The 13,382-nt window shown below is 39.4% G+C and overlaps 1 protein-coding gene across 4 annotated transcripts; it reads left to right on the forward strand.

Annotated features, from left to right (window-relative positions):
- Positions 1-2,769: 2,769 nt before the first annotated feature.
- Positions 2,770-12,892, forward strand: LOC121199673. 4 transcript variants are annotated; one of them, XM_041064575.1, is made up of 6 exons: positions 2,770-3,043; positions 3,353-3,445; positions 4,247-4,330; positions 4,546-4,677; positions 10,166-10,213; positions 10,440-11,568. In XM_041064575.1, the coding sequence occupies exons 1-6, from the start codon at positions 2,794-2,796 to the stop codon at positions 10,481-10,483; spliced, it is 651 nt and encodes a 216-aa protein (XP_040920509.1). In that variant the 5' UTR covers positions 2,770-2,793; the 3' UTR covers positions 10,484-11,568. The 4 variants fall into 4 exon arrangements, with proteins under 4 accessions (XP_040920509.1, XP_040920517.1, XP_040920500.1 ...); XM_041064583.1 differs by lacking the exons at positions 10,166-10,213; positions 10,440-11,568 and adding an exon at positions 11,575-12,892; XM_041064566.1 differs by having other exon boundaries at positions 10,166-11,568.
- Positions 12,893-13,382: the final 490 nt, after the last annotated feature.

Here is a 13,382-nt window from a genome sequence, read left to right on the forward strand (position 1 = left end):
ATGATGTCTCCATATTTAAACCACAGGGCTTTAGTCTGTTGTAGTGTTTTTATTGGCTCCAATCCATTGTTACTTTTAATTATTGTATGGATAATAAACGACCACCTTCTAAAATTTGAAATGTAAGCTTTAAGAGAGAAGGGTATAATTATGTAAATTTTAGCATGAAAAATGTCCTTGCAGTCTCTGGCTTTGTATTCATTTGCCATGAGGAGACACACACTTTGACAGAAGTTTAGGTTTTAAGATGTAGTTTTGATGTAAGTATAGACTGAAAATGCTCCGTCATTCACGCAGTCAGTGGTTTGTCCTTATTCTCTGCTCGTTTCACACTGATGACATTTCCTAACAATGAGACTAAGTGGTTGCTGCAGATCCATTTATTGATGTTAATGAATAATAAGACATATGATAAACCCTCAAGAAGCTACACTATGTTTATTGCTCTCAATATATTAGATTTATTCAGTGTAGTTACCACTTCCAAATGATTTTTTCACTCTCATAGGCTTTTAGTGTGTATACCAACTAAACACACCACAAAAAACACACCAGCCTAATACGGCTGAATGGTAACGATCAGTCTGGGATAATGGAGTTACTTTGTAACTGTGTTTCTGTTTTTATATGATTTTCTGCTTAAGCACTAGTTCATTGCAGTTGTACACCTTAATTCAAAGCATATGACGTCTTGTGTATTGAGGCAATGTTTGGTGAGGATATTAGTATCTGCCTGCTCTGGTTCCCTCCTTGTATAACTGTTTAAGTTTAGTGCAAAACAGTGTCTGGAGAGAAGTTTAACTCTGAGGAGCTGCCACTAAAACCTGACCTTATATTTTATGTTTTCACTGACTGTGCTTGATGCATCTTGTTTTGAAGTTTACATTTCTTGCGTTTGCCCACTTATCTGTTGGAGGACAACAAAACTTCCCTCCTAAATTGCAAAATGAGACAGAAATGCAAGACTTGAGCAGGTTTTAGGGATTCAGGGTGAATTTTTTCCTTTAATCCTTTAACTGCAGTCATGTCCTCATTATGTGGTGAATAGCAGGTGACCACTGAAGCTGCTCTGGATTTGGATTGTCAGAGATTTTTGCTCCATGCCAGAGACGGAGAAACACAACCTCTCCAAATGCTAGAAGCAGTTTGACGCTATTAGATGCACTTACATAACCAGACTTTTGGTGTTCCCATGCAATGTTCACATTGAAAAGGCTAAAAAAATAAATCAGCTGGGCGCAGCTGGGCGCAGTTAAAAGTGCATTTGGAGGGGACTATTTTCAGATGCAGATTCATACACATTTGGTACAGTGTGAGGTGTTTAGAGTAGCAGGGTGGGTGTGTGTGTGTGGGGGGGGATTTACTCAAAATAAAGTACAATGTTCATTTTCATAATAATTCAACATAATGAGGAAACATGTCACGCAGTGTAACAGTGTGGCTCACTGATGACAACAATGGAGCTGTATGTCACAGAGGACAAAACTATTTCAGACTTTGACCTCACAGACAATACTTGTCCATTCAATCAGTTCATTCTTGGTTTCAGTCTTTCGTGGGATTTACTGATGATGAAATGAAAAGAAGATTTCCAGCCTTATCATTTGAAGGACAGTTTTATATATATTTTATATTAATTAGTTGCGGTAACATGGTTGAAGATCAGCTTGGTGTGTTCTTGATAGGTTCCCATTTGTCCATCACCAGAGGGTGGTGATGCTGCTGAGAACGATGCCTGTAGATCGGGTTGTTTGGCCAAACTTTGAAGATTGAAGATTGAAATTTAACAAAAACACACTAGTCCCCTCTAGTGGAGGCTCTTGATAACCAGCACTACAGACCAGTGCAGACTGTTATCGTGTGAGATTTGAATGATCTTATACTATAAACCAACATTAGCCATAAACAAATACATTTTAAAAGTAAAAAGATGATGCTTTTTAACTGCACGACAGCGGTGATGAGATGTGGGTTTTTATCCATTACTTTAAGTGTTTGCTTATAATTGCACAATTTGTCTGAGACCAGATTGTAGAGTTTAAACAGCTGCTGTCACAAAGTGCCACACTTTGTCACATTATGAGTTTATGAATTAGCTCTTTGTTTTGGATGAGACTTGTTAATGTCAGTGAGGAAACAAGACTCAGATCATATAGCTTACACAGGGGACCTCTGCAGCCTGTGAGTGGGTGTTTTTCTAACATTGTGTTGTTGCTCTTAAAAAGCCAGACTTTGTAACCCTGATTGATTTATTGAGGAAGCAAAGGAAGAAAAATACTCTGTATTACTCTTCTTACTGCGGTTTCTCTAAAGTCTTGGTTTGTCTCAGCCAGTTAACAACCTGAGGTATTTGACCATGTCATTAATGTTTGAACAGATAGAGCTGATAATTTTTTTGTTTCCTACAATGTTTTTATATCAAGTTATTCAATGTTTACCTTCATTTCATTTTAAACAATGATTTTAACATTTGCTTATTCACACTGTAGTTATTAAAATGTACTTGCAAGTCCATTCACACCAATGATAATATATATTATATTATATTATATTATATTATATTATATTATATTATATTATATTATATTATACTTATAGAGCATATACGTGTTGTGTTTTCAGTGTGTTTTTGTAGACGACAAGTCCCAAGTAATAAGTGTTATCTAACGGACCTCCTTTCAAGTGTTTCTGATAAACAGTTTCTGGTAATGATTGATTAGGATAAGACACTATTTAAGGCTGGGACTGGCACAGAAACTACAAAGCTGAACTGCATAGGCAGCCAGTCTGAGAATGGAGGTGACAAGGTTTTTCCAACTGTTGCTGCTGATCTGCTCTCTCTTCACCGCTCAGCTTCAAATAGTGTCTGACAAAGACATTATTCCACATGGAAAGCAAACTGAATCCCAGGGAAGGGAACCAGCAAATACCTCTGACCACCAACAGGGCTGCACACAAGACATCCATGCTGTGCTGAGAGAGATGAGCGCTTCATTGGCTGAGCACAGGGTGGAGATAAGGCACATACAGAGAGAGAATGAAGGTACAGTATAACGAGCAGTAATGGAGGAGGTTTTTTGTAGAATATTGTAACACTGAACTATTTTGCTCATTAGCATGCTAACACATGCTATCGAGCACCAAAGCAGCTGCACAGCACAGAGTACAGCTGACACTGATGAGAATGTGTGTAGTTTTTGTCATAAACCAAAGCATTGGATTAATTAAGATGTTGACCTGATAATGGTGGTAAATGAAAAATTCTGACAAGTTGATACACCTGATACAATACGGTAAAATAAAAACTATTATGCCGCCATTTCGTTTTATTTGTTTGTCTGTTTTCTTTAAGCACAAGCTGCTAAACTGAAAGAACTGGAGTTGCAGAGGACTGAGCTGGAGAGGCAGAAGACTGAGCTGGATAAGCTGAAGCAACAACTTCAAGGTATTGTGAGGAGAACATCATGGCCCTGATCAAGCCTTACGGGCGTATGACGTTTATTATGACATTTTGAGGTCTTACTAAAATATGACTTTTTTTTTGGCCTATTTTGACGCCTTACTATACCATGACGTTTTTTTTAATGACATTTTGAGGTCTTACTAAAATATGACTTTTTTTGGGATATTTTGAAGCCTTACCCCCCCATGACGTGTTTTATGTTATTTCTAGTGAAAGGGACTTGTAATAATGTACCATAAGCTCAAATGAAAGGCTCTGAGTGAACATATTGCAAGAAATTTCATATGATTCTGTTGCACATGGCTCAACTTCCCTGACCAGTGTTTCAAATGTAGTATCTATTTGCTCAATGGCCAAATAAAACCTTGATAAAGACAGTAATTAAGCGGTGAAAGCAAAATTGTGGCCTTTAAGCTTTTCAAGTTTTTTTTGTTTTGTTTTTAGTATCAGAGAAAGTGCAGCATGTTTATAGAGCAGATCAGCTTGGCCAAGACTAGAGAAAATCAAAACTGAAGACTCACAAAAATAAAGATGAAAAATGAAGAATCAAACAAAAAGAAAATAATTCTCCGCCGCGAAATGTTCCTCAAATTCGAGTCCAAATGGTCAGGGAGTGTTGTATCAGCTCCTAGGTCCAGTCTATGGGACCAAACCCAGAGGATGGACAAGCACAGCTTAAATAAAAGGTTATGTTGCATCCCTGTGACAGTGATGTGGGAATAAGTTAAACAGTCAAACATTGTTGTGAGAGAAAATATGTCACATTGTCACTTTTTCTTTCAGCACAGTCAGGAGAACTGATCACCATGAAAGGCAGATTAAATGTCACAGAAAAACAGGTGCAGGCTCTGCAGAGAGATGGAGAAGGTAAGACTCAGAACTGAACTATTTAATATTTCGAGACTTTGAGAATCTGTGTATTTTCATACCCTGCATATAATGGTGAACAGCACAAAATTAACCAGGATAATGTGTTATGTACTGAAGCTGGGGGGAAAAATCAGTTTAGGTCAGTTTTTTTATTGTAACCATCACGTTGCTGTAACATCAGCCACTTTAAAACAAATATGTTTGTCTCTCAGTCAAACAGGTGGCTTTCTCAGCCTCTCTGCTGGCTTCCGGCGAAGTAACTCTTGGGCCCTTTAACACACACACTCCTCTGGTCTTCAAGCATGTTGTTACGAACATTGGAAATGCCTACAACCCAAACACAGGTACTTGAACTCGCAGACTCTAACAATACATTTCACTTTTTCTGTAGTGTTGACTTCAACCTGCTTGGAGTCTGCAGCTGATTTTTCCATTCAAAATGACAGAAGAAATTTCCCACAGGTACTTTCATTGCACCAGTGAGAGGAGCCTACCGCTTTGAGTTCTACATAGGTGCACATGGACATGCTTCACATCCTTCAGGTGCTGTGTTGGTCAAGAACGGACAGCATATTTTTATTGCATATGAGCATCAACCATCCCACTATGGGAGCTCTGCTAATGGCGTCACGCTGCTGTTAGAGGTTGGAGATGTCGTGTTTTTGCGTTTGTGGGTTAACTCAAGGATTTTTGACAATGGAAATCACCATAGCACCTTCAGTGGTCATCTGCTTTTCACCATATGAGAAGGAAGCCTTTTTTCTTCAGCGGTGTGATAGATAGCTGTACTTGCTGATAATGTGTGGCCATGAATATTTAATATTAAAAACAAATACTTTATACTGAGACACAGTTTCAGGGATTTAATTATTTATTATAGTCCTAATCTCTTAGATAATAGTAGACGATCTCTTAAACTCATCATTGCAGCACTATTTTTGGACATTTTTTTAGATATGGTGATTTTGTTTGTGCATGAAATATTTGTCTCATTATTAGAAGAAAATCTAAAGAAATTTGATGAAACAGATGTTGCTATTTAGGCTTAAGAAATGTGAGATAAGATGTTCTCTACTGGTCAAAAGTATTTTTAAAAACCTATTTATTTCCAACTGTGACATAAATTTAAATAATTCAGTGTTTCTGAAATTAAAGCATAGAACAAATAAACAGTTGGAGATTTTAAAAATAAGGAATCATGGGATCTTTTTTTAAAAACTAAATTTAATGTAAATTTTTGAATCATTCAGCAGCTGAACACACTCGTAACGTATTTTTTGCAAAGTCTGTGACTATTAAACTTTTAACTTTAACATAAATATTCCTTTTTTTGTGACTGAATGTCAGTGCTAACAATGGTTGGTGTTAGATTCCAACACTGATTCTGGAGGAAGTGAAGCCTCCTCCCCCTGCTAATTTCTATTTTCCCTTTCCTGAACCTTAATCTAACCTTATCCCTGCCTACCTTATCTAACTGTTGTGACTTCTGATGCCTAACTTGACCACAAATTTACACTAACTTTAACCAGTTATCTCTGCCTACACCTGTGTGCTGGAAACTAATTTGACGCTTTACTATACTATGAAGTTTTTTATGACATTTTGAGGTCTTACAAAAATATGAGTTTTGTTGGTCTATTTTGAAGCCTTAGCCCCCCATGACATGTTTTATGACATTTTGAGGTCATACTAAAATTTCAATTGAACACAAGGTTTGGTGCAGGTGGACAGCACACCAGCCAGGCAAGATGGGAGATGGAAAGGAGGGGGCTCAGTTCCGCCCAGACCTGTCCTTGAACCTGATCTGTCCTGTCTTCCACTGGTCATGTGTAAAGGCCACGTGCTGTACTTCTTTGGTATAAGATGGGAAGGGCTAAATTTTAGATATGAGTAGAATCATCCCAAAAATAACCAATGTAAGGAAAAAGGGATGTGGTCAGACATACCACATGGTCTGTAACACACCTACAATCTACAATATAAAAAGTGATGCACAGATGGTAAAAATCAGTCGTCTCCGTGGGACGGCTCTGGCTTTTGAATTCTGTATTGAAGAATAAAGCTCTATGGATTCAACTTCCCTGGACTCCAGTGCTTAAGATGTGCCTCTTTGTGTTTTCTTTTAAAAAAGAAGAGTTGAACACTTAGAAGTTTTTTGGGAAGAAAAAGACTTAGAGAATGAAGAGTAAAAGAGTAAAGAGTAAAGAGTGTGGGGACTCGGCCAGACTTGGACTCAGCTTCAACTGGCCCTCAGCTGGGTCTACAGCCTGTGTTGAAATCTCGCCTGGGTAAGGTAAAGACCTGTATGACTCACCCCTAAAGAACCTGGCACAAACCTAATCATAGGCATAAAATTTGATTATATAAGAACCTAGTAAATCTGCTTGTTCTGAATAAGATTTGAAATAATGCTAAAAGCTGATTGACTTACACATTGAAGTAAGATAACAGCGCACGGGAGACCGGACAGGTTGAATTCAGTTGCATGTTGTTTGTTTAAGTGTATGTTGATTGTCTGATGAGTAGCTGCGTGTGAATGGAGAAATTTCTGCTTAACGTTGCTATTGTAGTAGTTTGGTTAGTTGCTTGCTTAGGGCTTGCAGGAGGGATGATTTGGTTGGCAATGCGAGGGAGGGTAGAGTCTGTGTAGTGTTGTGTGCGGTTGGAGAGACACGGAGCAGAGAAAGGCGGGGCTCGGTCAGTGAGTGAGAGAGAGAGAGGGGAGAAAAAGGTGCTTGTTGCTTGGCTTCAATAAAAAAGAAAAAGAGGAAGGGACAGAGAAACATATCCACTGGCTTGTTAGGTTGGACTAGAGTCATAATTTATAGTGCCTGTGATGACACTGCTCTGGCGAAAAGAGAGAGAGCTGTTTAAGTGGGATATGAGCCGCAAACATCCGCGTTGACGTGATATTGCCAGAGGGCAATACTGACCAGTTGTTTAAAGTGTACATGTGAGACTGTACAGATAACTGTTGTGTAACGTCCAACTGTCTGTAACGAGTGTATATAAAGTGCATACGTAGGTTGTAGTTGTTTGTTCTAATTGTGAGTGTGTCTACGACATGCTGGAGAGAAGAAATAGCGTGAATTGTATAAATGGTATAAATAGTGTAAATAATGCTGATTATCTGAGTGAACAGTTTCCTATCAGACATATAATATTTGGGGTAATAACATTAATGTTTTTTTACTATTTCTTAGTGGGGTTATATGGAAAATGATTGAGGATATTAGCTAAAACATAGTATCAGCTGAGATAATAATAATAAAGTATAATAATAATAAGTTATACTGAAGGATCCAATAATAATAAATAAATAAACATAATAATAAAGATTTTTTAGTAAATTATATTAACTAAAATAGACGGATGGAAGATGAAAACAGTAGTGAAGACGTAATAGTGTCTCTAGCACATTTTGTGCAAGAAGGAAACGCAGAGATACAAGGAATCAGAACTCATTTTTGGCTGGAACGAACTTATAAAAATGGAACAGAACAATGGCAAGATGATTCACTAATCAGCCTAAAATTGTGGAATATAACAAGGTTTGTCAATCTGTCTGCAACAATAAGAGAATTTCCAACTGTCGACTGGCTTCTAGTACTGCACAGGCTTTGGACCCCTAACTCACTGGCTCCCCCAATTTTTTAACTTTGTAATGGTCCCAAGGCAGTAGCAACTGTGCCATTAAAAGCACTCTTAGGAATTCCTGAAAACGCATCCCTAGTGGGACTAAACAGAGGTTCAGAGAATCCAAGATTGCATTTCAGTGGTTCCCAGGAGAGTGCAGTAGAAAACAGGGAAATTTGGCTGGCTGGTCAAAGAGACTGGTGAAGACGGAGAGGAGGATTTGAGATTTGATTACAGACAAAATAGAAAAACTATTGTATTTATAAAAAATTATTAATTCAAATCATTGTATTAATAAAAACCAAAGCAGATTACGAACCAGAAGTTTTCAGATCTGCACCAAGTGAAGCCAGACAGGCGTGTGTTTGGACAAGGGTGACGAAGGGAATTGGTGCATTGACGCCGCTGGAGTTGGTGATAAGACAGCAGCCAGACCATAAGAAGCAGATTAGATTCTGCATGAAGAAGTGGCACAAACGAGCCACCGATGCAACTGTCAGGAACTATGACATCAGACAGTGACACCTGCATGGAGAGACATTTTGTGCTCTCTGAGAGCTAATGTTATGTGTACACCAGACTGAGTTTGGTTGGATCTGCCCCCAGACTCCTCGACTTCCCCAGCAATCATGATGCCATCCTCTGTGGTCCAGAATGCCATAACAGCAGAAAAGCAGCTGTATATTGGACAAAGTTGATGCTAAAATCAAATTTGGAGCAAGAATGGTCCCTGTGAATATGGGCACAAAGCCAACTCAGTGAAGCAGAAGAGCCATGATTTCCCCTGCATTGTACTCTCCACTATGATGCTCAACAAGAACATGTGGACTATGATAAATGTTGGCAGGAAATGATAAACAAAACCTATTGTCTAAAAGCTCAAGATATATACATTGGTCCTCAAGGAGCTGCCGCAGCTGTACAACTCCCACCTGAACTGCAAACCTGGTTCTCAGTCCCAGGTTCTGCACCTCACATTACGCTGCTGATAGCAAAAAAAAAAAAAAGAATCTCATGACTTAGGAGCAATGATGAAATCTGCGTTGCAAGTTCCTGAATGGCAACGAACTCTGAACAAAAACCTGCATGTCTCTGCAGACAAATAATACATTATAATATCACTTAGCACACACGATGAGGGACAGGCAGAAAAAGTATTAACTGTTAGAGAGATCCCTGAACAATTACCAGTCACAGTTGAACACAAAACTCTACTTAAACAGATACCTTCACAAGTATGGTCACAACATGAGACAGATGTAGGGTTAGTGAAATCTGCACAACCCGTTAGAGTTAAACTCAAACCTAACATTACCTTGCCATACAAAAAGCAATATCCACTAAAACAACAGGCTGTAGAAGGCATCAAATTCACAATTCCAGTCACTCCAGTCTATCCAATCCAAGAGCCACATTCTACTGATTATCGCTTAGTGCATGATCTGCATATTGTCAGCTCCGTGTCCGATGCAGGAACTCCCATTGTGCTAGATCCACACACACTTTTGTCAAATATTCCACCAGACACCAGATGGTATACTGTTATAGACCTATGCACAGCATTTGTACCTTTACACCCAGATTCACAACACTTATTTGCATTCACATTTCAAAACCAACAGTATACTTACAATCATTTGCCACAAGGCTATGTGGAGAGCCCAACAATATTTAACAGGGTGCTGGCAGAAGATCTACATCATCTCAATGCTCAGAGCACCATTATCCAATATATGGATGACATTTTGCTTGCCAGCCCTTCTAAAGCTCAGTGTGAAAAAGATTCTATCATAGTATTAACGGCATTAGCCAAGGGGGGACATAAAGTTAGCAAAGATAAACTTCAATTCTGTCATGAAGAGGTAGAATATTTAGGAAGAAAAGTCAAAGAAAAATCAAAGAAAAATTGCCTCCTCTCATATTGAAGCAATCACCAACATACCAAAACCACAAACAGTGGGACAAATGCTGACTTTTCTGGGTATGGCTGGATACAGCAGAGCTTGAATTTGCGATTATGCTATTAAAGCTGCACCTCTGAGAGCGCTGATTTGTGCTATAGGACAAACAGACAGCTCAGCCACATTACAGTGGACTGATGTTGCTGAACAACGTTTTCAAGCGCTTAAACATGATTGGCAGACTGCTCCTGCACTAGAAAATCCTGACTACAGTAAATCATTTTATCTGTTGCAGAAGGATCGGGCTATGCCTGTGCAGTATTGATGCAAGACACTCCAATTGGTAAGCAACCATTAGCATATTATAGCACCAAATTGGATAATACTGAAGTAGGGTTACCACCCTGCTACCAAGGACTAGCAGCAGCTGTCTTTGCATTTCAAAAAGCGTCTTCTATTACTATGGGACATCCAATTACTCTATACATATTCCATCAACTACATGCATTAAGATATGTATAACCAATACCAGCAGACTTGACTTATTTTGTTGATGGTTCATGTTTCAGAGACACTACAGAAAATCACGCAGGATATGCTGTGGTACAAATGAACTCTGATGACACATTTACAGAGGTACAAGCAGTGAAATTACCTCAGCCTTGTTCTGCACAACTGGCAGAAATCAAAGCATTGACAGCAGCCTGCCAATTAGCCAAAGGCAAGCGTTTGAATGTTTATATTGACTCAGCATATACATATGGTGTATGTCACATCAATGGCAAAATTTGGCAACAGCAAGGTTTTAACAGAGCAGATGGTATGCCAGTTACTTATGGCACCGCCATCGCAGACCTACTAGGGGCTATTCACCTTCCATCTGCCATAGCTATTATCAAATGTCCAGCACACCAAAAAATTGGCTCTTTAATAGCTAAAGGAAACAATGTAGCCTATGAGGCGGCTAAGCAAGCAGCTACTGAAACATGTATGGGCCCCTTGGTGGTAGCAGAGGATTGTAAACCTCTCATTACCTTGGCTTCACTGATAAAAGCACAACGTCAGGCTAGTGTTTATGAGTATAATGTTTGGCTCAAACGAGGAGCTATTAAATGTACGCAAGATGGTGTAAACAAAGATTTGTGGCGTGGTCCACATGGTCATTTTGTGCTACCAACATAGCTGCTAAAAACAGCTGTTCTTAATGCGCATGGTCAAGACCATTGCGCAAGGGGGGAGATCTTGAAATGTCTTAGAGCTGTCACCATTTGGTCACCATTTTTAGCAGCTACAGTAGAAAACTTGAATAACTGCATAGTGTGTGTGCAACATAATGTAAGAAAAGCCTTCTCAGCGCCTATAGCCCATATACCGCCACCTGATGGTCCCTTTAGACACCTAATGATGGATCATATAGATATGACAGTCACAGGTTGTGGTAGAACGAGCTAGTGGAACGCTGAAAGCTAAGTTAGCAAAAGTAAGAGCAGATAGTGATTATAAGCTCAATTGGGTGGATGCTTTGCCACTTGCTTTAATGTCTATGAGGTCACAAACTAACCGACTAACACATCTAACACCACATGAAATGATGACTGGAAGACCTATGCCTGTGCCATATTTTAGAGGACCCTATCAAGGGCCACCTCTAGAACAATGTGAAATTGGTGGCCTATTTGCAAGATCTAACCCAAATACATAAAGTTGTGTTTCAACAGCCAAAAGCAGCAGCAGAAGATTGAGCAGCTGCAAAAGGTGACGCCTGGTGACTGGGTATACGTCAAAGTGTTCAAAAGAAAGTGGGACCAACCCAGACGTGAAGGTGATTCGCCAAAACTTGAGGCACCGCCGTGGAGAGCTACAGTGGAAGAAGAATCTCTGACAAAAAGCTGCTCTTGATGCTGTGACAGCTCGCTGCTCTGTCCATCTTCAAGAAAAATCTCACCCACAGATCTGAATAACAGGGGTGTCCAACGTGCTCTACCCCTTTAACATGATCTCTGACTAGAGATCACAAGTGCATTTAATCTATATATATGTATGTATAACCTGCTTCCCAGGACTGGACAGTTTGTTCTTTTGATTAACCTGTTTTCATCTCTGGACTCACGCAACCACATATACTCATACTATATTTTAAATCATGGACACTGCTCATGTTTCATGCAATGTGATTATCAATATGTTTTACTTATGTGTGCATTAATATTCTCCTCATATGACTGACGAATCCATAGTTTCACCATATAGTTGAAACGTCTGAAGTGTTTCATTATTATTCAATCCAAGTAACAATGATAACGTTCTCCTCTAGTTTATGGTTAAGTTTTATTCAGTTCTTTATTCTTTATCCTGTTCTTTAATCTTCTTAGTTTCTTTTTGACATGCTGCTCAAAATTATGATGCATTAAATCCGTGTAGGTGATTGCACCAGTTTCGTGATATAAACATCACGAAAGGGGGGAAATGTGGTGTCAAGTTTTGTGCAATGTGTTAAGAATCCATCTATGCTTCACCCCGCCTCACCCTTCTATGCTTCACCCATCTGTGTGTACTTCAATGAGGGAAATTCCATTGGTGGTTGCCCTTGCAGCACTTGTTGCTGCCTTGTGTGCCTCTCTGCCTGCTATCGCTGCATCCCAAGGAGTAATCACTCATGCTTTGTATGCATGTGTTGGGTGCTTGAAAGGCACCGGTATTCTTCAATGTGTGCATATCCATCTGTGTTCTGCTTATCCTAGAACTGATTCTCTGTCTGTCCCCTGCTATGTCTCCCACATTCGCGCCTCTACTCTGTCTCACACTCCGCTGCTCCACGGCCGCTCCACACAGTGCTCTGACACTGCTCTACCACAGCTCGACCACTGCTCCACCACCGCTCCGCACACTGCCCTGACACTGCTCCACCACTGATCCACATACTCTGATAACACTGTCATGGGGAGGTGTGAGGAAGACGTTGTCAGTGTATGTAATACTGTCAGTGTATGTAACACTAGAAGAGACTAGTTTGTTTTTTAAGAAGGGCTTTTGAATTCTGTATTGAAGAATAAAGCTCTATGGATTCAACTTCCATGGACTCCAGTGCTTAAGATGTGCCTCTTTGTGTTTTCTTTTAAAAAAGAAGAGTTGAACACTTAGAAGTTTTTTGGGAAGAAAAAGACTTAGAGAATGAGTAAAAGAGTAAGGTGTGGGGACTCGGCCAGACTTGGACTCAGCTTCAACTGGCCCTCAGCTGGGTCTAAAGCCTGGCCTGAAAAATCCACATCAGTATGACATTTTTCATGAGATTTTGAGGTCTTACTAAAAGATTACCTTTTTTGGCCTATTTTGACACCATACGGCCGTATGACATTTTTTATGATATTTTAAGGTCTTACTAAAATAAGACTTTTTTTGGCCTATTTTGACGCCTTACTATACTATGACGTTTTTTTTATAACAGTTTGAGGTCTTACAAAAATATGAGTTTTTTTGACCTATTTTGATGCTTTACGGTCGTATGACGTTTT

This window comes from Toxotes jaculatrix, chromosome 2, assembly GCF_017976425.1.
Source record: "Toxotes jaculatrix isolate fToxJac2 chromosome 2, fToxJac2.pri, whole genome shotgun sequence".
NCBI classification, from domain to species: domain Eukaryota; kingdom Metazoa; phylum Chordata; class Actinopteri; family Toxotidae; genus Toxotes; species Toxotes jaculatrix.